This window comes from Microcaecilia unicolor, chromosome 13 (genome assembly GCF_901765095.1).
Source record: "Microcaecilia unicolor chromosome 13, aMicUni1.1, whole genome shotgun sequence".
Taxonomy (NCBI): domain Eukaryota; kingdom Metazoa; phylum Chordata; class Amphibia; order Gymnophiona; family Siphonopidae; genus Microcaecilia; species Microcaecilia unicolor.
Window position 1 is genome coordinate 68849662 of NC_044043.1, and position 24848 is coordinate 68874509.

Sequence of the window (24848 nt, forward strand, 5' to 3'; positions counted from 1 at the left end):
GGGACTTTTATGTCGGGAACTTTTTGTGTTTGGAGCTTTTTTGTCTGGTTTCTTTTGACGGGGTGCCGACCACATGCATATGTAAATGACAGTAATCCATCTATGCGCTATTCTGAAGGTACATGCGTATCTTTGATGGCATGTACTTTGCAGGTGGACATTCTCAGGGTGGAGTCTGGGTAGGGATTGCACATGGGTGATAATTGTAGAATTCTATGGGGTTCATATTCAGCGCTAGTTAACTGGGTAGCAGGGTTACCTATGCCGGAGGTTGATTTTGTTGGCGGAAATGGAGATAATGGGGCTGTGCAGTACCAGGTCGGAGGCAGCCGGTAAAGGATGCCCCTAGGGTGGCTAAGTGCAGAGACCCCAGAGGGCTAGGACATTAGCATGGTGCAAAGCTTGGACAGAGTTACATCAAGATTGCCAAGATGGTTGGCCAGATTGGGCTATATGAATGCCAGGGCAGGACTGGGGTGGAGAGGGGGCAGGGGAGTAAGGGCTGTTGTATACTCGGATATTCAATGCCATTTCCCATATAGTGGCGACATCCAATGTCCCCTATAAGTTACAATTGTATCTCCCCAAACTAGGCACCAACATTTACACCAGCTCTATGACGGATATAAAAGTTCTCGCACCTAAATATATACACATAACCTGGTTAAACTAGTATTCTATAAGGATAAATAGGTGCCTAAATTTTGGTGATAACTCAATTTTGTAAGTAGCACCCAAATATGGGCATGGAAAAAAATGCATGCTAAGCTTTATTAGTATTGTTTATAGAATAATGCTTAGCCCCGGGATCTGTGCCCAGTTTTGGGTGTGAGGATTTTTATACGTCAACTGCATGCTGGTGTAAATCCCTGCACCTAGATTAGATGCGGATCCCCTGAATTCTGTAACAATGTGCACAAATCCTAGAAATTCCCCTGACATTGAGAATGGATACAAAATACTGTACTGGTGGTATTATACTCCAGATAAACAACAAAAAATATATCCGCAAACCCCAGCAAACTGTTGGAGGGAATGTGGTGGGAGAGGTACATTTATGCATATCTGGTGGGAGTGCCCAAAGGTTCAGAAGTATTGGGCGGGGGTCCTTGGGATGGTGAAGGAAATGGTAAGGATGGAGTACCCCAACCAGGCAGAGTATTGCTTACTACATACAAGACCCGGAAAGAGTAAGACACACTGTCATAGGTTAGTCATTCAACTTTTTGTGGTAGCTAAATTAGTGCTAGCAAGGGCTTGGAGACAGTTGGCGGTCCCGTCTATGCATGTGATAGAGAACAGACTGCATCGTATTTATCAAATGTCTACGTTGACAACTATAAGAAGAGGACACCTCCAATTTTTCCAGAAAATATGGCAACCCTATGAGCAATGGAAAGATGTACAAGTCTCAAAACCAGGGGGAGAGGGGCGGGGGAGGGGAGGGAAGGAAGGGAAGGGTAAGGGGAATGTTCTGTTAAGGAGGTTCAGTTGGAATTGTGCATTTGACAATAGCTATGTGATGCAGTGATAACAGTATTAGAAACTTGTTGATGAAAAGTTGCACCTTATAACGTTTAAAATTTTGGAAATAAAAAAGAAATTTGGAGGATGGCTGATCCAAGAAGGCTGGTTGCTGCGACTCACGCTCCTAAAAAAAAAAAGATGCCGAAACGAAGAGGGAGATTAGCGGGTAGGGCTTCCCCGCTAACTCCCTCATTACCTGGTCCGATGGATCGTTATTTGAGATCGCAGGGAGTTCACCGTGACGGCGGTTTGCTTCCAGAGGCACGCGCCGGCGAAACGGAGACTTCGGCGCTCTCTGGCTTTGAAGTGACTCTCAGCCCCGCCGAACGCACCCCCCCTCCCCAGCCGATTGGCGCCATCTCTTTCCTCCTGGATTCGACGGGGTCCACTCCCGTAGAGGTTAGGGGCCCAGAAGATCGCCGAATCGAAGCCTCCCTTACTACAGAGGTGGGACTGGAGAGCAGTTTGCCCGTGGAAACGTCGCAAACTGAGGGGAGAGAAGCAGAGGGGCAGAGTGAGGACCGAAACCAGCCTGTAAGGTTTGAATTTCCTAAAGAATTTATGACTAGACCAAAAGATGTGACATTAGAAGCTTTGTGGGACCTGGTTTCCAACCTAGGACAAATTTTCCTTAAGCAGATAAATGATGTATAGCCTAAAGTTAAATTTCTGGAAAGTAAACTGGTGGTACAAGAGGAACAGATTAAAGAATTGAATGGGAAATTTGTTAACTTGGATCAGAGAATTATGAAGCTTGAAACGATACAACCTGCTATGATGAACGATTTGACAAGTCTTAGAGATAAAATGGAAACCTTTGATAACTATATAAAAAATTATAACCTAAGATCTGTCAATTTTCCTAGACTTCAAAATGTTGCTCCTATGGATATGCTGAAACGCTATATGCGTGAAAATTTACTAATTCCTGAACAGAACTTACCACCAATGACTATGGTTTATTATATACCTGGGAAAGGAACCTCTCAACCCGAAGCTCCGATGAATGTCTCTCTCTTGCTTGAGACTTCTGATACTGAATTAGCAACTGCAGCTACATTGGTGGCTACAGTTGCATTATTACCAGACAAGAATTGGATCTTTCGTCTCTTTTTCCGAAATAAAGATAAACCCTTTTGGGTTTAAAAGTTTTACTTTTTCCTGATGTCTCTAAGGAGACAAGACGACGAAGGAAACAATTCCTGCTCCTTAGGCCTGAAGTTCTACACTTGGGGGGTACCTTTTTTTTAAGATACCCCTGCAAGTGTATAATAAGGTTTAGGGATAAAAAATATGTATTTACAGAGCCGTCTCATGTATCTTCACTCATAACCTCAGTGAAAATGGATAAGCGTTAATTACAAGTGTTTGCTCTACTTAACAGTATTTGTATAATTTCTTTTTTCTGATTAACCTTTAGATAATTTGTCTCCAGTATTTTCCTGAAATCTTGGATCACATGTATGGACTTGAGTATAGTTTTCCTTTTAATGAGAAGCTTAAGCTTCACTTTTTTTTTCCTGTTTGTTTTATTATTTTTACACAATTTGTAGATTATTAGATACTTTTCCTGAACAAGAGGATTGTCTTGTAAAATATTGGATAATATTAATAAATATATAAATTAAAAAAAAAAAAAGAAATTCCCCTGACCCGCTCATGACCTCTCCCATGGCCATGCCCCCTTTTCAGATTCACACGGAAAAATTTACGCTCACATCTTTATAGAATAACAGCTGTAAAGATGTGCGTGTAAATTCTAATTATTTCCATTTAGTGCCAGTAATTGATGTTGCCCAATTATCGTCACTAATTGACTCATTAACTAATTAAATTGCACGCACAGATTAGGTGCACGCAAATTTGAGCGCTATATATACAATTATATGCCGTTATTCTAATGAAATATGCACGTATCTGCACCTTCTGTATAGAATTACCCTGTCTATTAATTTTTCAGTGATACTATATGGACAGTGTTGCTGAAAATTATTACATACCACCCTGGCACTGTCTAGGAGTGTGGTTGTTCTGCCTACCTCTATGGATAGTCGGCAATACTCAGCCACTCGCAGTGTAGCCCTGTGGTTTAATTTAGGTCAGCAAAAAAAACTGTCCTAACTTAAACTGCACAGCTGTATGGATAACAGTTGCATACCACTCTCTACATATATTCAACACTGCTTGTTATATGTAATGTATAAACAGCACAGCTGGTGCTTAAAAAAAATTGCTGACCGTGGCATTTGTATATTGACCTGGTTATTTCTGCAGTGCAGCATGAGCTGCTATGTCAGTATTGAGAATCTCCCTTCCACCCCCACACGCAGTTCTTCCAATGCAAGCTCTGCTGTTTCAGTACTGAACTGCCCTCAGCCAGGGCCAGGTGCTCAAAACTCCATCGCTGTACTAAATAGCGCCAGAGAAGCACAGGGAAGGAACTCCCTAATGCTCAACGCTAATGACATGCAAATTTAGGCATGTTAACATTGAGCATTGGGGAGTTCAGGGGGAGGCTTTGTATGGCGCATGCGCTCTAGAGTTGTGCGTCAAGTACAACTGTTAAGGGCATGCCCAGAAAAACTAGAGGGGGAAGAGGGAAGCAGGAGAAAAAGCTGCCGGTAAGTGCAGCTGAAGGGGATCCGACCCTTAAAAGTTGGCTGGCTTTTCTGTTTCTTTCTGAACTGCTGAAGCCCAATTTCTTTTTTCTCTTTTTATTCCCTATTAATAATCTAGGGCAGATAAAATAAGATGTAACTGCAAGATTTTCCTTCAGGAAAAAGGATGCATTGTGCATGTATTAATAATGAGGTAAAATAGACAGGTGTCAGCCCGAGCTTTATAAAAGGCGCCTGCTCCATTTCTCTCTTTGCCATCTGTATACACAGCTTGACGCATATGTTTGCAAGACGTTGTGTCCTGTTAGGAACTCAACAACTGCTGTATCAAAGTACAGCTGGAGCCATATTTTTAGTTTCAACAATTTTTATTGATGATTTAGCATATTATTATTGCCAGCAAGTTCCACCGATAACCTGGTTGTTAGTACATACTGAACAAAGGCAAGATGATATTCCATCATCAAAGTTTTAACATTTTCTCCCCTCCCCAACTGAAGCTATTAAACCCCCTCCCAGATTATACACATATATCGGTTTGGTTTGGTTGAAATAATTTGGAAATCCCTCAAAACATCTAACAGATGCCAACCATACTATGTCAAATTACACTCCTCCCCCCACACCCCCCATTATACTCTCCATGAAACAACAGAATAACAAGAAGTGAGAGTTATACATCAATCACGTTTTACCAATACACAACCTTATGCTTGAAAAGGCAGAACTGTAATTACACCAGACTCTAAAACACCAATACACTACCTCGTGAAAAACACATGACACAAGGAACTAGAAAGCAAAAAATATGAAGGCAAAATACTGAACTGGAAAGTTAACTAAAGAAGTCAGACTCAGCATGCAGCAATACCAGAAAAATTGAGACTTATATGCAAAATTTCACAGATACACATTTCAAAAAGCTGACATATTCCAATTAATAAATTCTGAATAAAATACTTTTTTCTACCTTTGTTGTCTGATCATTTAGTTTTTCTATTCTCTTTGGTCCCAGTGTCTTCTGTTTTATGCAGTGTCTTCTTTCCATTTGATATTCCATTTAATAGATTCAAAATAAAATACTTTTTTGTACCTTTGTTGTCTGGACATTTTACTGTTCCATCATGCTGGTTCCAGTTTCCTCTTTTCCTGTCTTTCTGCTAATTCTCCTTCAACTGCTTGCTGTCCATTTGTATTTTCTCTTCTCTCCTGTCTTATTCCATTCCTTCACTACACCTACCTTTGACGCATTATTTCTTTTTTAGCTGTTTCCTCTGTTTTTTTTTCTTTGCTGCCTCTCTGTTCACTTAAATTTCACCCTCGTCCTCATCCTTCTCCTTTTTAGTTTTCAGCTATCAAATTCCATTTCCTTCTCTCACCCACTAGCTGCCCCATTCCTCTTCTCAGTCCTTCCTCCAACCTTCCATTCCATATCATCAAGCTGATCAATCCATAGACTGGTGGGTTGTGTCCATCTACCAGCAGGTGGAGATAGAGAGCAAACTTTTGCCTCCCTATATGTGGTCATGTGCTGCCGGAAACTCCCCAGTATGTTCTCTATCTCAGCAGGTGGTGGTCACACACAGCAGCAGCTCTGGCTAGGCCTCCAAGCCTAATCCTTAGGTTTTGTTGAGGCCTGGGGTTGAGGGCTCTTTTGAGCAAGTGCAAACCTGGTGGTGCCAGGTCCCTCCTTTTCTCCCCCCTCCCGCTGGCTCCGTTTAAAAAAAAAAAAAAAAAAAAAAAAAAATTTTTAAACGTCTTTAAAGGCGTTTAATTCGACGTTTCTTTAAACGTTCATTGCAGCTACTCACTGGGACACCAGTTCGTTACAGCTCGGAGCGGCAAGCAGGTAATTTTACCTTTTTATAGCGGGCAGGGGGTTCCCCGATTCTTCTCCTCGTGGCAATGGCGTCGGAGGGCGAGGGCGCAAAGGGTCGCTCCCCGGATCGCTGGAGCGCTTCTAGAGGGGATGCGGGGGTTTTACAACCTGATTCGCCCTTGATGGGTGATAGTTTAGTGACCGATGAATGTCCCGGTCGTTCCTCCGGCGTGGCGGTTTTTTCCCGCCATAAACGCCCATCCCCCGCTCCTCGCCTCCGCCATCTTGGCCGGCCACGCGGCTCGGACGGCTTCTTCGGGGCCGCCCTTGAGGTTGGAGACATTAATGCCATGAACGCCCTTAATTTGGGCGACGGCACAAAAGCGGCTAAAGTTAAGCGCCGTTCTTCCCGCGCGGCTCCTTCACGGAGTTTCGCGCCGGACGCCATTTTGGATGCGCAGCATGTCTCTCCCCCGCTATTGCGAGCGCCGGTTGAGAGTGCGTCTAGGGCTGTTGCCCAGGCTGCGGAAGTGCACAGTCTGGGGGGTTTCTCCCCCGAGTTTGTTTTGCTGCTGCATCAGGCTTTCCTCATGCAAAACGCTGCCCCTGCTTCCTCTTCTGATAAAGAGGTTGAGGTTCCCAGAGGTAAACGCCCTCGGGTTGATTTCCAGGCCTTGGAGGACTTTTGTCTCCTCCGATGTAGATGAGGGCAGCGTGTCTGAGGTCTCCCAACGATCCTTTGCGGATTCCTTGGAGGAGATAGATCCCCGCTCGGATGGAGCGGATGACCCCTCTGCAGCGCGGCTTTTTAGCCCAGAGGATTTGCCCAACCTGTTGTTACAGGCCATGGACACTTTGAAGATTTCCTCTCCGGAGGACGTCTCTCCCTCAGCCCCTGTTGGCTCTGCCATTATGCTGGGGACGAAGCGCCCGCCTAGAACCTGCCACGTGCATGATGCCATGCACACCTTAATTGCGGCTCAATGGGATGTCCCGGAAACGAGCCTTAAAGTGGCTAGGGCTATGTCCCGCCTCTATCCTTTGGCTGTGAGTGAACGTGAGGCCTATCTGTGGCCTACCGTGGATTCTTTAATCACTGCGGTGACTAAAAACGGCGTTGCCGGTGGAAGGTGGCACGGCCCTAAAGGACGCCCAAGACAGAAGATTGGAGGCGGCCTTAAGGTCGTCCTTTGAGGCAGCTGCTTTAAGTTTGCAGGCCTCAGTTTGCGGCTCCTATGTGGCCAGGGCGTGCCGGACTATGGTGCAGCGGGCTTCCCCCTCGGATCATTCCTTGAGGGCTGATTGGCCGGCCCTGGAATCGGGCTTAGCCTATTTGGCAGACTTGCTGTATGATGTCTGGAGAGCCTCAGCTAAAGGCATGGCTCAGACAGTCTCTGCGCGGCGGTGGCTTTGGCTGAAACATTGGTCTGCTGACCACGCCTCTAAATCCCGCCTGGCTAGATTGCCTTTTAAAGGCAAGCTGCTCTTTGGGGTCGAGCTGGACAAAATCGTGACCGATCTCGGCACGTCTAAGGGCAAGAAATTACCAGAGGTCAGGACTCGGGTTAGTACTCGTCCCGATACCTCCATACCGCCCGGGCAAGTCGGGTTCCTCTGCCCCCTCTTCCTTCAAGAGGAATTTCTCCCCCAAGCAGCATTCCTTTCGCAGAGACCGCCGTCCCGGAGGTGCTCCCTCCGGTCCTCCCCCAGGGTCTCGTACCCAATGACGGGGCCTTGGTCCACGCCCCAGTGCAGATTGGAGGACGGCTGTCCTCGTTTCTGGGCGAGTGGACCACTATAACTTCAGACGCGTGGGTGCTGGAAGTCATCAGAGACGGCTACAAGCTAGAGTTCTGCCAACCCTTAAGAGACGGGTTTGTACTCTCTCCCTGCAAGTCTCCGGTCAAGCTGTGGTAGTGCAGCAGACCTTGGACAACCTGATCCGCCTGGGTGCGGTCGTTCCGGTGCCAAAAAATCAGATTGGCAAGGGACGTTACTCCATTTACTTTGTGGTTCCAAAGAAAGGAGGTTCTGTCCGGCCTATCCTCGACCTCAAAGGGGTCATTCGGGCCTGGAAAGTGAGGCACTTTCGCATGGAGACTCTCCGCTCTGTTATAGCGGCAGTGAAGGCAGGAGAGTTCTTGGCTTCCTTGGACATCAAGGAAGCGTACCTGCATATTCCCATCTGGCCTCCTCTCCAACGCTTTCTGCGTTTTACAGTCCTGAGACGACACTTCCAGTTCAGAGCCCTCCCTTTCGGGTTGGCTACTGCTCCGCGGACCTTTTCCAAAGTAATGGGGGTCATAGCGGCCTTCCTGCTAAAGGAAGGAGTACAAGTCCATCCTTATCTGGACGACTGGTTGATCCGAGCCCCCTCTTATGCAGAGTGCGGCAAAGCTATGGACCGGGTAGTTGCTCTTTTGAGCTCCCTGGGATGGATCATCAACTGGAAGAAGAGCCAGCTGCGCCCGACTCAGTCCCTGGTGTATCTGGGAGTTCGATTCGACACCCAAGTGGGCAGAGTGTTCCTGCCAGACAATCGGATTGTCAAGCTTCAGGCTCAGGTGGACTAGTTCCTAGTAGCCTCTCCTATTCGGGCTTGGGACTACGTGCAGCTGTTGGGCTCTATGACGGCCACGATGGAAGTAATGCCCTGGGCCAGGGCTCATATGAGACCACTACAGCTATCTCTGCTGCTGCGCTGGACTCCGATGTCGGAGGATTATGCTGTGCGCCTTCCCGTGGACCCAGCAGTGCGCAAGGCGCTGAGCTGGTGGACGCAGACAGACAAGTTGTCTGCAGGATTGCCTCTGGTGACCCCGGAGTGGATTGTCGTCACGACAGACGCCTCTTTGATGGGCTGGGGAGCCCACTGCTTGGGAAGGACAGCGCAGGGGCTCTAGTCTCCTGCAGAGGCAAGTGGTCTATCAACCTCCTGGAACTCAGAGCCATTCGCTTGGTGTTATTGGAGTTCATCCCGGTACTCGTGTTGAAGCCTGTACGGGTCCTGTCGGACAATGCCACGGCTGTGGCCTATATCAACCGCCAGGGAGGTACCAGAGCGCCCCTCTAGCCAAGGAGGCTATGAGTCTTTGCCAGTGGGCGGAAGTGAACCTGGAGCTGCTTTCAGCGGCCCACATTGCCGGAGTCATGAATGTCAAGGCGGACTTTCTCAGTCGCCATACCTTGGAGCCCGGAGAGTGGCAACTATCTGCTCAGGCGTTCTTGGACATCACGAAGCGCTGGGGCCAGCCGAGCCTAGATCTGATGGCGTCATCGGCCAATGGCCAAGTGCCGCGCTTTTTCAGCAGAGGACGGGACCCTCGATCCCTGGGAGTAGATGCTCTTCTCCAACAGTGGCCGACACAAGAGCTCCTCTATGTGTTCCCGCCCTGGCCCATGTTGGGCAGGGTGCTAGACCGGGTGGCAAAGCATCCCGGCAGGGTAATCCTGGTGGGTCCGGATTGGCCCAGACGTCCCTGGTATGCGGACTTGTTCAGGCTCTCAGTCGACGATCCTCTGCGGCTGTCAGTGGAGCAGGGCCTGTTACATCAGGGTCCCGTGGTGATGGAGGATCCCTCTCCCTTTGGTCTTACGGCCTGGCTATTGAGCGGCAGCGTCTGAGGAAGAAGGGCTTCTCAGACAAGGTCATCGCCACTATGCTGAGAGCGAGGAAGCGCTCTACTTCTACTGCTTACGCCAGGGTTTGGCGTATCTTTGCAGCATGGTGTGAAGCAGGCTCACTTTCTCCCTTCACTGCTCCAATTTCTTCAGTGTTGACGTTCCTGCAAGAAGGTCTGGAGAAAGGCCTGTCGCTCAGTTCCCTTGAAGTCCAGGTAGCGGCTCTGGCTTGCTTCAGGGGCCGCCTGAAGGGTGCTTCCCTGGCTTCGCAGCCAGATGTGGTGCGCTTTCTCAAGGGAGTTAATCACCTGCGCCCTCCTCTGCACTCAGTGGTGCCTGCGTGGAATCTCAACCTGGTGCTAAGAGCATTGCAGAAGCCGCCTTTGGAACCCTTGTCGAGGGCATCTCTGAAAGACCTGACGTTGAAAGCAGTCTTTTTGGTGGCTATCACTTCAGACAGAAGAGTTTCCGAGCTCCAGGCGCTCTCATGTCGAGAGCCTTTTCTGCAGTGCACTGAGGCAGGAGTGACTATTCGCACAGTGCCTTCCTTCCTGCCCAAGATTGGTTCTCGCTTCCATGTGAATCAGCTGCTCTGTCTCCCTTCCTTTCGTAGGGAGGACTACCCAGAGGAGTACTCCGCTCTTGAATATCTGGATGTGAGACGAGTCATCATCAGATACTTGGAAGTGACCAATGATTTCCGGAAATCGGATCATCTGTTTGTCCTGTTTGCAGGTCCTCGTAAGGGTCTGCAGGCTGCTAAGCCTACAGTGGCAAGATGGGTCCAGGAAGCCATTGCAGCGGCTTATGTGGCCGTGGGGAAGGTGCCGCCTATCCAGCTGAAGGCTCACTCCACGAGAGCTCAGGCGGCCTCAATGGCAGAGGCCGGATCCGTCTCCTTGGAAGAGATATGCAAGGCGGCAACGTGGGCTTCGGCTCATACATTCTCCAAGCATTACCGTTTGACTGTGGCTGCACGGGCGGAGGCCCGGTTTGGAGCTTCAGTGTTGAGGTCAGGGATTTCTATGTCCCGCCCTGGGTGAGTACTGCTTCGGTACATCCCACCAGTCTATGGATTGATCAGCTTGATGATATGGAAGGTAAAATTATGTATAATCATACCTGATAATTTTCTTTCCATTAATCATAGCTGATCAATCCATAGCCCCTCCCAGATATCTGTACTGTTTATATTCTGGTTGAATTTTCGGTTCAAGTTTAGCCTTCAGTTACTTCAGGAGGACTTCGTGTTCAAGTTCTTCTTTCACTTGGATTCTTCAAGAGTTGAGACGACTTTGTGTTACAGTGAGCTGCTGCATTCCTCTCCCCTCCGTTTTACGGGGCTGGATTGAGACATAAATTCTGCCGGCACTCCCTCCCGCTTCGTGCGGCTGTAGGGCAGCTTTGTACCCCTCCCGCTTCGGCGGTGTTAGGTTCAGTCAGCTCCTCCCGCGGTTGCGGTTGCAGGATAAGCCAGATCCCCCCGCATCGGCGGGTGTGGTGTCCCTCCCCCGCTCCGCGGGGATGAGCTGGACGGATTCCCCTCCCCCACTTGTGTGGGGATGAGCTGGGTTAATTCCCCTCCCCCGTTTCGGCGGTGGTGAGCTGGGCAGAGTGTCCCTTCGTGGGTGTAATTCTCTAAGTGCTGAGTCCTGCGGATGGAGCTTTGATATCGACATACTGAGGAGTTTCCGGCAGCACATGACCACATATAGGGAGGCAAAAGTTTGCTCTCTATCTCCACCTGCTGGTAGATGGACACAACCCACCAGTCTATGGATTGATCAGCTATGATTAATGGAAAGAAAATTATCAGGTATGATTATACATAATTTTACCTTTCCTTTCATCTTTAATCAACTCTCCATTACCACATTTCTGCCCCCCCCCCCCCCCCATCACTATCATCCTCTCATTTGTTTCCTTCCCACCTCCCCTTTGGCCTCTCCCAAATAGTTCCACCATTTGCAGCATCTTCCTCCCTCCAACCTTCTAGCCCAGCACGCCTGCTCCCTTTCTCCCCTTGTAGCCTAATATCTCCCTGTCCCTTCCACACACACATCCACACCCCAGTATCTTCCAGCCCCCCCTCCCTGTGGTCCAGCATTTCTTCCTCTCTCTCTCTCCCCTCCCTCCAATTGTCCAGCATTTCTCCCTCACTCCCTTCTGTCCCTGGATCCACAATCTCCCTCTTTTTCTCTTTCCCCTCTAATGTATATCTATCCCTCCCTCTCATCCATCCCCATGTACAACCTCTCTTCCCTCCTTCTTCTCTCCCACTGCCCACATCACTCTCAGTATCTCCCTTCCTTGCACCCTGGGCCCAACATCTATCTCTTGTTCTCTTCCTTCCCCTTTTAGCATCCCTCCCATCCCCATACAGCATCTCTCTCTGTCTCCCTCCCTCCCACTTCCATGTGCCAACATTTCCCCTTTTCTCTTGCTGTCCCTCCCTCCTCCACATCCAGCATTATTTCTCCCTCTCTCTCCCCCATGCATCTCCCCCCACCAACATTCCCCACCTCTCTCGCTCACCTCTACCTAGCATTACCCCATCACCCCAACAGTGCTCCTGTGACTGTCTCTCCCTGTCTCCCTGCCAGCCAGCATGCTGCCTCGGTCTTCCCCGCCGGTGCTGCCTCGGTCCCTGACTCCCTGCAGCATTTTTGTCTTCACCCGTCCTGTACCCGTCGCCGTCAGCGCTGCCATTCATTCTCTCACAGGCAGCCTCATTCCCGCTCCCCTTTGCCACATCCACTCCTCCGGCTCTCTCTGATGCACTTCCTGTTATGCACTTCCTGTTTAACAGGAAGTGCATCAGAGAGAGCCGGAGGACGCGGCAAAGGGGAGCGGGAACGAGGCTGCCTGTGAGAGAATGAATGGCAACGCTGACGGCGACGGGTACAGGACGGGTGAAGACAAAAATGCTGCAGGGAGTCAGGGACCGAGGCAGCGCCAGCGGGGAAGACACAATTAAGCCCCGCCAGTTCGCCGGTGCAACTTGTTTGGCCCCCCCCAATCTACGCCCATGGCCGGGCCCCTCTTGGCGGCCCGGGCCCGGGGAATTTTGTCTCCCCTGCCCCCCCCCCCCCCCCCCAATCTCGGCGGCCCTGTTGTCTGCACCTTATATTTCCCTTTTCTTCTCAAGCATAGTTAGGTGATTTCCACCCCATCAGGGCCAGGTGTTGAGTTGAAATATGTGAATAACCTACAACTTAACTGACCCAGTGTTGTATCCTTCAGATTGTAGTGTGCGACTTCAGTGTGTACAGTCTGGGGCATAAAGATAGGGGAAGACAAGAACACATTGGTGGGTTGAGAAAAAGGACCGAACTATAAAGTAAAAAAATTCAGAAACCGGACATCTGTAAATAAAAGAGACTGCAACAGGTTTTGACTGCAGATGCATGTTGAGGGATGTTTTCTTCCTGATGGCTGCAGCTAGATACTTGAAATGCCTTAAAATGGCCTGTAAAAACTGGGGAAGAGATGGGAGACTAAAAGTAGCCAGTACTGCACCGGTGACAGAAGGAGCACATGTTTCACTAGCCCTAGGTTTGGCAAAAGTGGTAAGTGATCTGAATACTCGATAAATACAGAAAATGTCCGTAGTCTGTTATTGAGACGGACATGGGGGGAAGCCACTGCTTGCCCCAGGATTGGTAACATGGAATGTTGCTACTAATTGGGTTTCTGCTGTGTACTTGGCCACTGTTGGAAGCGGGGCTAGATGGACCATTGGTCTGACCCAGTATGGCTATTCTTATGTTCTTATGTACTTATGTTGTTAGTTTAGCTGTTGTAGGCAGGGGCGTATCTGCGTGAGGCCACAGGGGCCTGGGCCCCCGCAGATTTCGCCCTGGACCCCCCTACCGCCGTCAACCCTCCCCCGCCATCGCCGTCACCTACCCCCACCGAGGTTCGCTTTCTCCTGCCGGTGCCTTTAAAAATATTACTTTAGCTGGCGGGGGACCCCAACCCCCGCCAGCCCAGCCGAGGTCTTGTTTAAGTTCTTCTTCCTCGTGCTGTTGAAAGCTGCAGCCTGCATCCCTTCCAGTTTCGGACGGAATCTGACGTCGCAGCATGTTGTACATGCAGGGTGTCAACGTGCTGCGACGTCAGACTCTGTCTGAAACTGGAAGGGATGCAGGCTGCAGCTTTCAACGGCACGAGGAAGAAGAACTTAAACAAGACCTCGGCTGGGCTGGCGGGGGTTGGGGTCCCCCGCCAGCTGAAGTAATATTTTTAAAGGCACCGGCAGGAGGAAGCGGACCTCGGTGGGGGTAGGTGACGGTGACGGCGGTAGGCGGGGGAGGGTTGACGGCGGTGGGGGGGGGGGCTATAATGTGCCCCCTCACTCAGCCCCTGCCCCCCCTACCGCCGAACCTGGTTGTAGGTGCTCTAGAGATTCGAGTGGTGTAGTAGTCTTTTTTTCTGAGCTAGGAGAGTGGCTTTATAAGAATGCGCGAACATCTTATTTGTGTTGAGATGAAAGGCAGTTGGTTCATGGTGCCATTTTCATTCAGCCTGGTGAAGCTTTTGCTTTATTTGCCGTAGTTCTGTGGTATACAACGGCTCCTTGGCCTTACAAGAAATGGGGAGGAGCATGTAAGACAAGTGGAGCAGGAGTGTCAAAAGCTGTTTGTATTTCAGAATTCCAAGTGTACACCTGATCGCCGGTATGTGAAGAAAGAAAAAAAGTAAAGTTACAGTAGTCCATTAGGGACTCTGAGGAAAGCTGACTAACGTCTTGATAGGAGGAAGGTTTGTCAGTGGGGCAGGCAGAGCACTTCTGAATAATTAGGGAGTGGTCTGTCCAAGGCAAGGAAAGAAGGGAGACGATACTTATGGAAATGTCCTTCTGCAAAATGTTGAAAACATTCATGACGAGGTGAATCATGTTTTGCTTTTAATAATGACAATAAACAATTTTACATTCCCTTTGACCCTCATGATGCCTGACACACACCTACCTCATCAGACCACAATATAACCTTGTATTTGTTATCAGCCGACTTGGCGAACACCATTACGATACTATGTAGGCCACATTGAGCCTGCAAATAGGTGGGAAAATGTGGGGTACAAATGTAACAAATAAAATAAATTATCTGTCTTCAACGCTTCTTTGATAGTGATAATCTTTGTCTTTTGATGTTATTTAATAATCTATGCTTACTGTTAACCTTTTATTGTTAGTCAATGCTGTTTATTTCTTGTAAGCCACATTGAAATAAATAAATAAATACTTGTTCTGCACGGAACGGGTATTGAGAAGTCCAGTTGTAATCGTTTGGGAAGGGAGACTGGAGGGATATGACAAAACAGTGACCTGGGATAGGGAGTAAAGATGCCTTTCCAGGAATCGGGTAATTGGGGGCCAAGAAGAAGGCAGCCTGCATCCCCAAAGTAGAGGGATAGAATGTGAGAAACACATAGAGGTGTAGAGTAATAGAAGGAGACCAAGGGCGCAGAGAACCCGAGTGAGAAGTCCTGCCATAGTCATAGGGAGGGTGTGCACTTAGGTGCATATGCGCCGCTAAAGCACTTCAAAGTATAATACAAACTTGTTGAGGTCACATCCGATGCGGGGTGGGAATAGTAGCCTGGAAACTGATGCATTTGTGGCGGGTTTTTTTGTTCAGGGGTAAGCACCAGGGTAAGCTTCAATAAAATTCACCAGTATCTGACCAGTAGTTGCCACAAAAAAATGAAAAGCTGAAAAGTACTACTTGGATGCCAGGCACGTGCAACTTGTTTTCATTTCTCCACACTTCTTTAGTCCCAATGGGGGGAATTCTGTAAATAGCTCTCAAAAATGCACACCAGGAAAGATTGGCGCTATTCTGCCTTAGTGCTTAGTGTTGATTCTCTGGGCACCTGATGTAAATCCCTGTGGGCAAGTTGGGCACACTGACCCATTATTCTATAACACTGTATGCAATGTTATGGAACACCCTTGACCTGTCCATGCCACTCCTATGGCCACACCCCTTTTTGGGTTGTGCACTATGGGATTTAGGCACCCAGCGTTATAGAATAGTGCTCAGTCAGATATGCATGCAAATCCTATTCTATGCCAATTATCATCAATAATTGGTTATTAGCATCCAATTATCGATGGTCAATAGCTTGTTAGCCAATTAAGTTGCACACGCACCTCAGAAGTGTGCCCAGATTTGAGCACCATATACAGAATCTGAGGAAGTATGCATTACTTGACAGAATTACAGGCTTTTTTCTGTAGCTCATTGGATGGATCCCCGTGGTTTTGGCATTGCAGAGTTGCATCTCTCTGCTGCCTCTTCTAATGTCAAAGGATTTGTGATTGGCCTCAAAAAGGGAAGTCAGAGGCAAAAACAAATAAATACTCTATCGATGAGGAAGCAATATTTTATTCAAGGTCCCGACACAGCCTGTGTTTCAACTGTGTTGGGATTTTGAATAAAATATTGTTTTTTTCATCAATAGAGTATTGCTTCATTTTTGCATCTGATTTCCCTCCTTGCGGCCAAACTTTGTTCCCTTGGTGTTCTTCACTTGTGCTGTTTATCCCTCTTTTTGTTGCCTTTTCTAATGTCAAGGCAGTTGTGTGCTGTACTGGTACAGATCCCCAAGATTTCAAGCCATTTCTTACCTTTATATTAATCTCCTTCTGATGTGTTAAAACATTCTGAATTAGCATCTACGAAACTGCACTGTTCCCTTTGATACCGTAATATGGCAGGATCAGATACCTCACTATAGTTTTTTTGCCATTTGTTATACCACTAAAAGGACGTGCTGACATTGTGATTTCCAATAATAGTCTTCCCCATCTTGAGTGCTCTCTCTGTTCTGGGGTCATGTGTGAGAGTTTAATATCTGCCTTGGGCTCTCAGTGCTCTTTTCCCTGTGGGGTCATTGGTGGGGGTGTTGGAGGGTGACAGTGGTTGTTCTAATTTCTCCTTGCTTTGTACAGATTGTGGATCTGGTGGCTCTGGCTCCGGGGAGGACGCTGAATGTGAGCAGGATCGCTGTCTGAAGTATGGGGGCTCCTGGGACGAGGATGCTGAGGATGAGCGGTGTGTCTGTGACTTCACCTGCCACGCTGTGCTCCGCAACCCGGTAAACTGGCCTCTCTATGCTTGGAAATTGTGCCACCTGTTGGTGGGTTTCCTTAGTGCTGTGTGAAAACAGAGTCTTCCCTGTCACTGGCACATCCAGGTGTTCTGACAATGGATGCTGCCATCAGGAGGCCAGTCTATAGTCTTCTCTGGAGTCTTCATTGGGTCCCTCTCAGTCTTCACTGGCCCAGACTCCTCAGTTCTCAAGTGTCATTGGGTCAGCTGTGTCCTAGGAGGTGCAATTCTCCCACACCTGGGGTAAATGTAAAGTACCAGCTCAGTGTTACGTGGGGATTTCTGGCATGCCAGCACAGCTGACTTCTAGAATCCTGTTCATGCTGCCACCTCTTCAGTAGATGACCAGATGCTCTCCTTGTCCTCTGGATAGGTGTGTGGCTCTGACGGCTTGACTTACACCAACGAGTGTGAGCTAAAGAAGACACGCTGCGAGAAACAACAGGACCTGTACCTTGTGAGCCAGGGCGTGTGTCAAGGTAAGTGGCAGGAGCGAGTGTTGGTGTTCAGGTATGTGCCTTCTTCCCCTTTGCACAGAGAGCAGGCTGCATATAGCATAGCATAAAGCTTAAAGCTCCATTTTACATAGAGTGTTGAGATGGGAACTGAGATATACGGGTTTAGATAAGACTTTTGTAAAATATGTGTAAGGACGTGCGCAAGGACATATGTTTTTGTCAGTATGTACAGAGTTGGCATCAATTTCAGAATCCTAAATGTTCAGAAAAGGAACATGGTCTTTCTGGAGTCTATATGAATGATAACCAACAGCTACACTTGCAGATGCTGATTTTGGAATCCACACTTCAGTTGAAGGCACTTACATCCCCTTCATATGGGTCCCCTCATCCTCCAATTCCCTTTGACATTGCTCAATATATCCCCCATCATACCCGAACAAAAGCAAGATCTCCCACCCCAATATCTCTCAACATGAAGAGCAAGACTCCCAGCAACAATTAAGCCCACCCTCACCCCCTGACACCTCCCCTTCCCTGCTCTTACTAGAGGTTTCCTGGTGAATGCAGTGGACTTTGATCCTGGGGAACTGGGTTCAGTTCCCACTGCAGCTCCATGTGATTCTGGGCAACTCACTTTACCCTCCATTGCCCCAGGTACTATGTAAGCTGCTTTGAATGTAGTTGCAAAAACCACAGAAAGGCAGTATATCAAGTCCCATTTCACTTTCCCCTTTCCCTTTCTCTTTCCCTCAGTTGCTCCTGCTCTGTTGGTTCCCTGCTTCTATATGGTGCTTCTGACCCCTAGTGGTAGTTATGCACTATGTTTGGCGGCTTGTTCCCTAATGGTACTGCTATGAGTCTGTCACTAGGGGGCAGAAGTGCTATTTTGAACCTGGGCACAGAATGAGTGGGGACTGGTATTTGGGAGGTCTGGGGAGGGGAAGGCTTCTGTCAGCCTTTGCATCTGCTCCTTCAAGCTGGCACAGGTGTAAAAGCAAACTCTGAAAATGTTTGGTCAATGTGTATTGCCCTTGTAAAATGGGGAATACACATTTTTATTTTTGGCCTGTCCCTATGTATACCTGAATCACATCCCTTGAAATCTCTGTGTGATGTGGATCTGCATGAGTAAATAGCAGCTTTCTGAAATCAGCAATAAACGTGTATATAATCTATGAGGCCGATATTCAGTCTGCGGGAGTTAGACCGGCTAACTCCTGCGGTTGGCGCTAAGCCTGGATATTCAATGCTGGGCCATTTCTGGAGACTGGCATCGAATATCCTGTTTATTTTTGGCTGGTTTAAAAATAACCTGCTAAGTCAGACTTAAAATAATAAAATAATGAGTGGAGTTGAACGGGTAGATGTGAAGCGCCTGTTTACGCTTTCCAAAAATACTAGGACTAGGGGGCATGCGATGAAGCTACAATGTAGTAAATTTAAAACAAATCGGAGAAAAACTTTCTTCACTCAACATGTAATTAAACTCTGGAATTTGTTGCCAGAGAATGTGGTAAAAGCGGTTAGCTTAGCTGAGTTAAAAAAAGGTTTGGACAGCTTCCTAAAGGACAAGTCCATAGACAATTATTAAATGAACTTGGGGAAAATCCACTATTTCTGGGATAAGCAGTATAAAATATTTTGTACTTTTTTGGGATCTTGCCAGGTAATTGTGACCTGGATTGGCCACTGTTGGAAACAGGATGCTGGGCTTGATGGACCTTTGGTCTTTCCCAGTATGGCAATACTTATGTACTTATCTTCAAACTGGCCAAAGATATACCAGGTTTGGCTGTGAAACCCGGTTTAAAAATGGGCAGATATCCGGTTATATCGACCGATATAACCGGCTAGCCGATAACTTGGAATAGTCAGTGGGGGATGAATATCAGTGGATAGTTGGTTAAGCAGTATTTAATCGGTCCACAGCCATTCCGACCAGTTAAGTAGCACTGAATACAGGGAGGTATGTGTGTAAATGGCTCTATTTACACACGGAGAGGCTTCTAAAATAAGGTGTGTGCTTAGTGCAGAAGGTTCTGAAACTCAAGTTCTTCTCTGGGACCTGGATAGATGTGAATCACGTGATCAAGGCTTTGGATAAAATTGTGAATACTTCTTTTCTGGTGGCTGATCATGAATCTGATTCCTATAACTGCTGATTTCTCAACATGTCAGAGGCAGGGAAAGCTGGGGAAGACTTGGGGCCCCAAATGCACCCTTCTCTTCCCCCTGCAGAGTTGTGTAGGCAGACACCCTTTACTGCTTTATGTGGCTCTGAGGCAATCAGGATCAGGGATAAAACATTAATAGAAATTTTTGTCGTTTCACAGCCCTTGCCACAAGTACCACGCCACCCCTGCTCCTGCACTGCAGCCAGACTGTTTATGGGTGCTGTCCTGATAATGTGACTGCTGCCCTGGGCGTGGGCCTGGCGGGGTGCCCAAGTGAGTATACAGCATCTGTGAAAGCTATCTCTGTGTCACCACCTAACTGTCCCATAGCTTTGCATCATGATTGATATGCTCACCGTTACCTCTTGGTAAAGGGAAATCATTTGGGACAACAGATTCTCTGGTGCAATATGTTTAGAGACTGGAGAATGCTGTCATAACTCACCACAGGAGCCGAGAAACTCAGGGGCCAATGAACAGTTTTCCCATGCTGTTCCAAATAGCACTGTATAATTAGCGCCGGAACAATGTGAGAAAATAATGCTCCTATGATCAAAGCTAATAGCATGCAAATTTATGCAGTCTATTAGCTTCGATCATTGGGGTACTTCTGTTGGAGGATTGTGCCTGGGCTGCACCCCTCAACACCCCCGCCCACACACACACACAGAAGACCCCCCTTAACTGCACCCTCCCTCCCTCCCACCCTAGCCTGGTGGTCTAGTGCCCCCCCAAGGGAGTAAGCATTCCCTCCTCCTGCAACGCTGCCTCAAAATGGTGGCACCATGCCCTGGTCAGTGCATCCTGGGCAGGTCTTCAATATCATATAATGGAGCTTCTCCCTTATAGGGTACTGAAGGTCCAGGTCTATCCAGTGCATCCCAGGATGCACTGGGCAGAGCAGGGCCCCACCATTTTGAGGCAGCGCTTGCAGGAGGAGGAAGTGCTTACTCCCTCTTCCTGCTTCCAGATAAGGGGAGGTTGGAGGCACTAGACCGTCAGGCTAGGGTGGGAGGGAGGGTGCGGCTAAGGGAGGGGCTTCTGTGTGTGTGACGTGTTGAAGGGTCCAGCCCCTTGTATCCGGGGGCGTCAGGGGGGGAATCTGGAGATCCACCGATCCCTTTATGTATGGGGGTGTTGGGTTGTGTCAGGGTGTCTGGGGGGGGGGGGGACCGCAAGCATGCAATTGCATGGTGGACAGGGTCTCCCCATTGCCCCGGCAAACCCTATCTCCAGCTCCGAGCTGGCCACTGAGCATTGGGGAGGAAGACTAATGTCCCTGTTTAGCATGTATTTGCATGCTACTAGTGTTCAAAGCTGGCAAGCTTATCTGATCCTGGGGTGCAGGCAAACACAGTTGCTAGTCCAGTGCTAATTGCCTGTAGCACCTGTGTTTGCCTTTGATCATCCCCCCTGTCAGGTAGTCTTATGCTATCCCATGCCCTTGTAGAATCCTGTATCTAAGTTGGTCTTAAGTTGCTGTTTAATGAGGGAATTTTAATGAGTCGTGAACCTCCTGTTCCTTTGGGCTACCAGCTCAGTCAGAAGGAGCCCATGCTTTGGCTTCAGCACAATGTCCTTTTCTCTCATTTTAAGCCCTCCAAAGTAGTCCAGCCCTTACATCAACAGTTCTCTGGCTGCAAAATACAGACCATGGTTCCCTCAGGCAGTGCTTTTCAACACAGTCCTTGGGGCACACCCAGCCAGTCAGGTTTTCAAGATATCCACTATGAACATGCATGAAGAGAGATATGCATATTAAAGAGGCAGTGCATTCAAATGTATCTCATGCATATTCATATCTAGAAAATCTGTCTGGCTGAGTGTGGTCTGAGGACTGGGTTGAGAAGCACTGCCCTCAGCTGTGACTGATAGCTGGGAGGCTCCACCTCCTCCCCTCCCCGGGGGGGGGGGCTGTAAATGTTACCTCTGCAGCATTCAGTCCAACAAGCAGACATTGGGCTGAGCAGATGAACCAAGATTTTGCATATGGCAATGCAGAGCAGGGCCCCTGTCATGGGTTTGGTTCTAGAGGTGACCTCTACAGGGGGATGGAGGCGAGCAGGTGATTACTCACTCTAGATTCTCAAAACATCGCCTGATATGTCTTTACAGATGCCAGTGTTCAGTTTTGGAGACTTAAAACACTTAGTTGTGATGGGAAAGAGAAGCACTGTGAGATAAAGGGGATTTATAGTGAAACATCAGGGACTGAAGGCACAAGGTGGTGACAGGATGAAAGCCTGTGGTTAGTACTGCATAGTGTTGATACCTCAAGGGTTGAGCGGGGAAGTCTGAATGAGAAATCCTGGCTCAAATATTTGTGTGAGAGTCATACATCAAAATGTAGAAGAAAAGTGACAGCAAGTGAGAGCAAGTCATCCAAATCACTTTAAACAGCCAGTATGAATAGAACTCATGAGAAAGGAAGTGACAAAAAAGCAGTACTGGCTTCTTTTTAAAACCCTGTGGCTAGTTATTATACTGGTAAAGAAGAAGCTTGCGGAGAGATTTCATACTGGAAGAGACTAACCCCCCTGTTTACTAAGCCGTGCTAGTGGCTGCCGCTCGGCAATGCCGAAACAGCTCATTCAAAGTGAATGGGCTATGACGGCATTAACACATGGCAGCCACTAGCGCGGCTTGGTAAACGGGGGTGGGGGGGGGGGGGGGTAAGAAAGGTTGGATCTGCAAAAGTGCAGGGGAGACAGAAACAGCATCAAATAGCTAATTACAGAAACGTGCAAACACAAGCTGTAGTACCCATTGACCCCCACAGTACACTCCACTTCTGATTGGCTGATTTGATGAAACCACTCCCACTCTGTGGGTTCTAGATTAAATATTTTAAAAAAGCAGAAATACCCACATCTGTCAGCTTTAAACATGTGAAGCATAGAAAAAAGATTTTGGGGCCCTTGTATTAAAGGGCATTAGGATTTGCATTTAATGTGGCTTTAACACAGGATTTTACTGCGTATTAGCTACAAATCTAAAGCTACAATTAGTGGAGATATTTATAGTCTTTTTTATTTTGCTCAGGACATGCGTTAACATTCCCATTAGCACGTGGTACCTGGATTGGCCGCTGTCGACAGGATGCTGGGCTCGATGGACCCTTGGTCTTTTCCCAGTATGGCATTACTTATGTACTTATGTACTTATCAGAGTTAACCTCCTGTTTGGGAGATGCTATATGCTCTTGCATGTTCGTTAGCCACTTAGCGCATGATAAGTATTTATTTATTTATTTGTTGCATTTGTATCCCACATTTTCTCACTTATTTGCAGACTCAGTGTGGCTTACATAATGCTGTAATGGCGATTGCCGTTTCCGGATTGAGAAATACAAAATGGTTCTTAAGTGACAGAGTAGATTAAGCAATCAAGTGTAGCGAGTTCATTTCTGGCATGAGAAATAGCGTGGTATTGCTATAGAGTTCATGAGTGACAGGGAAAGTTAAGCAATCAAGTGTAGAGAGTTCGTTTCTGGAATGAGAAGTAGAGTGGTATAACGATAAAGTTCATTAGTGCCAAAGTACAGTTAAGCAATCCAGTGTCGAGAGTTCGATTTTGTCCCGTTCTGGTATGGGTTTCGTTGTCTGGTATTTAGGATGGATCATTGTGGTATGCCTTTTCGAACAAGTTGGTTTTTAATAACTTTCGGAAGTTTGTTAGGTTGTGTATTGTTTTGATGGCAGTCGGCAGGGCATTCCATAGTTGCGAGCTTACGTAGGAGAAGCTGGATGCATATGTTGATTTATATTTTAGTCCTTTGCAGCTAGGGTAGTGAAGATTCAGGAACGTGCGTGATGATCTTTTTGCGTTTCTGGTTGGTAAGTCTACGAGGTTTGTCATGTATACCGGAGCCTCGCCATGAATAATTTTATGAACCAGGGTACAGATTTTGAACGCAATACGTTCTTTAAGTGGGAGCCAGCGCAGCCTTTCTCCCAGGGGTCTGGCGCTTTCATATTTCGCCTTTCCAAATATGAGTCCAAGTATAATGCGCTAGCTGGCTATCACTTCCATGCCCATTCCCCACCCATGCCATGACCCCTGAGAGAAAAATTCTGAGCAATTCATTAATGTGCAGTTTACTGCGTGATAACAGACAAACTACCACAAAATGCCTTAACATGCTTGCTCAATAGCCTATTTTCACGCATTAATCACACGTTACTTGTCTAATTCACTTTAGTAAAGGGGCCCCTTTGATTAAAGAGATTTTTTTTTCTGGTTATTAAAAATAATACAGTATACAGATTTCTCACAGTACTAGTGACCAGAATTTTGAAGTATAGTCATTTGATCATTTTTAACAGTGTAAAAAGCTCCTTTGATTTAACAGCTTTCTCATTCAAAGCAGAATAATTTGACTTTTTACAAGCCTGCAAATTCTTTCCGTATAAAAGTGCTTGATGTCTCCATCTGCTCTGATTTTGCACTCTAGGATTTTTCCTCTAAGCTCTTTCCAGTTCCCTGGTTGACCTTTTGAAGTCTCTGAGCTCTAGAGAATACCAGGCAAAGTGCTTGAAGCCAGTATGAGCTTGTTTTGAAGAAGTGCTGTTGTCTTGAGTGACAGCCGTAATTCACAATTCCACACTGTCATCGTATCACTAACTGGCAGATGCTCCATGTAGACTTCTAGATTAGACAACTTCTTTTGATTAAATTCATCAGCATTTAGATTCTTACTTGAGCGAAAAGGACTTGCTCACATTTGTAATGTCTGATTGTACCCTAGCATGCATAGATCAGATATCTAATATGATCTCTCACAAGAGCTGAGGAAAAAATGGGCACGGTTTAGTCGTATAGCCTTTCTAAGGCAGTCTGACACAAAAAAAGATATCAAGGGTAAGCCCTGCTTGGTGAGTAGGAGAAAATGCCGGCTGAATAAAGCTCAAAACTGAGCGGCCAACACATTCTTACCTAGATGAGTATTAAAGTCACCCAACATTATTAAGGTTTTAGAATCCACAGTCACATCAACAAGTATGTTATGAAAGCCCCTCCCCCCACACATAGGCGCCAACTTTTCAGAATTATTGTGGGTGCTAAGTCCAGTGGAAATAACCCCTCCCTGGACACATACAAGGAATTTTCTCAATATTGGGGGTGCTCAAGCACCCACAGCACCCACATAGTCGGCTCCTATCAGGTAACACCCTAGTTTACATTTAGAGATCGACTAAAACAGAAACTGCCACCAAAACTGTCTGAAAGCTTTTGGTTGAAATCAAAACTGCAGTTGAAACTCATCACCTGATTTCAGCCGAAACTGAAACCAAAAACTTATGTTTGGCTGTGAAATGTGACCAGTGAGGGCCACTGGGGATTGTCATAGTTGTAGTCTGCAACCCTCAGCTAAACTCACCCCATCCACACTCCCCCAATATTCAGCCAGTGGTGGTCAGCATTTTTTTAAATGCTAACCGTCGCTGGGTGAATTAGCCCCCAATATTCAGTGCCAGGCTATGTTTAATTTGGGAGACTTAAAACTG

General features: G+C 47.4%; 1 protein-coding gene across 3 annotated transcripts in view; it reads left to right on the top strand.

The window, feature by feature from the left end:
• The window catches only part of AGRN (agrin), a 379875-nt gene that overhangs the window by 274020 nt on the left and 81007 nt on the right, over positions 1–24848 (top strand). For all 3 annotated transcript variants that reach the window (XM_030186208.1, XM_030186209.1, XM_030186210.1), the window contains 3 exons: positions 16547–16692; positions 17080–17185; positions 19501–19614. In XM_030186208.1, coding sequence (XP_030042068.1) covers positions 16547–16692; positions 17080–17185; positions 19501–19614 — 366 coding nt within the window. The remainder of the gene's footprint in view (positions 1–16546; positions 16693–17079; positions 17186–19500; positions 19615–24848) is intronic.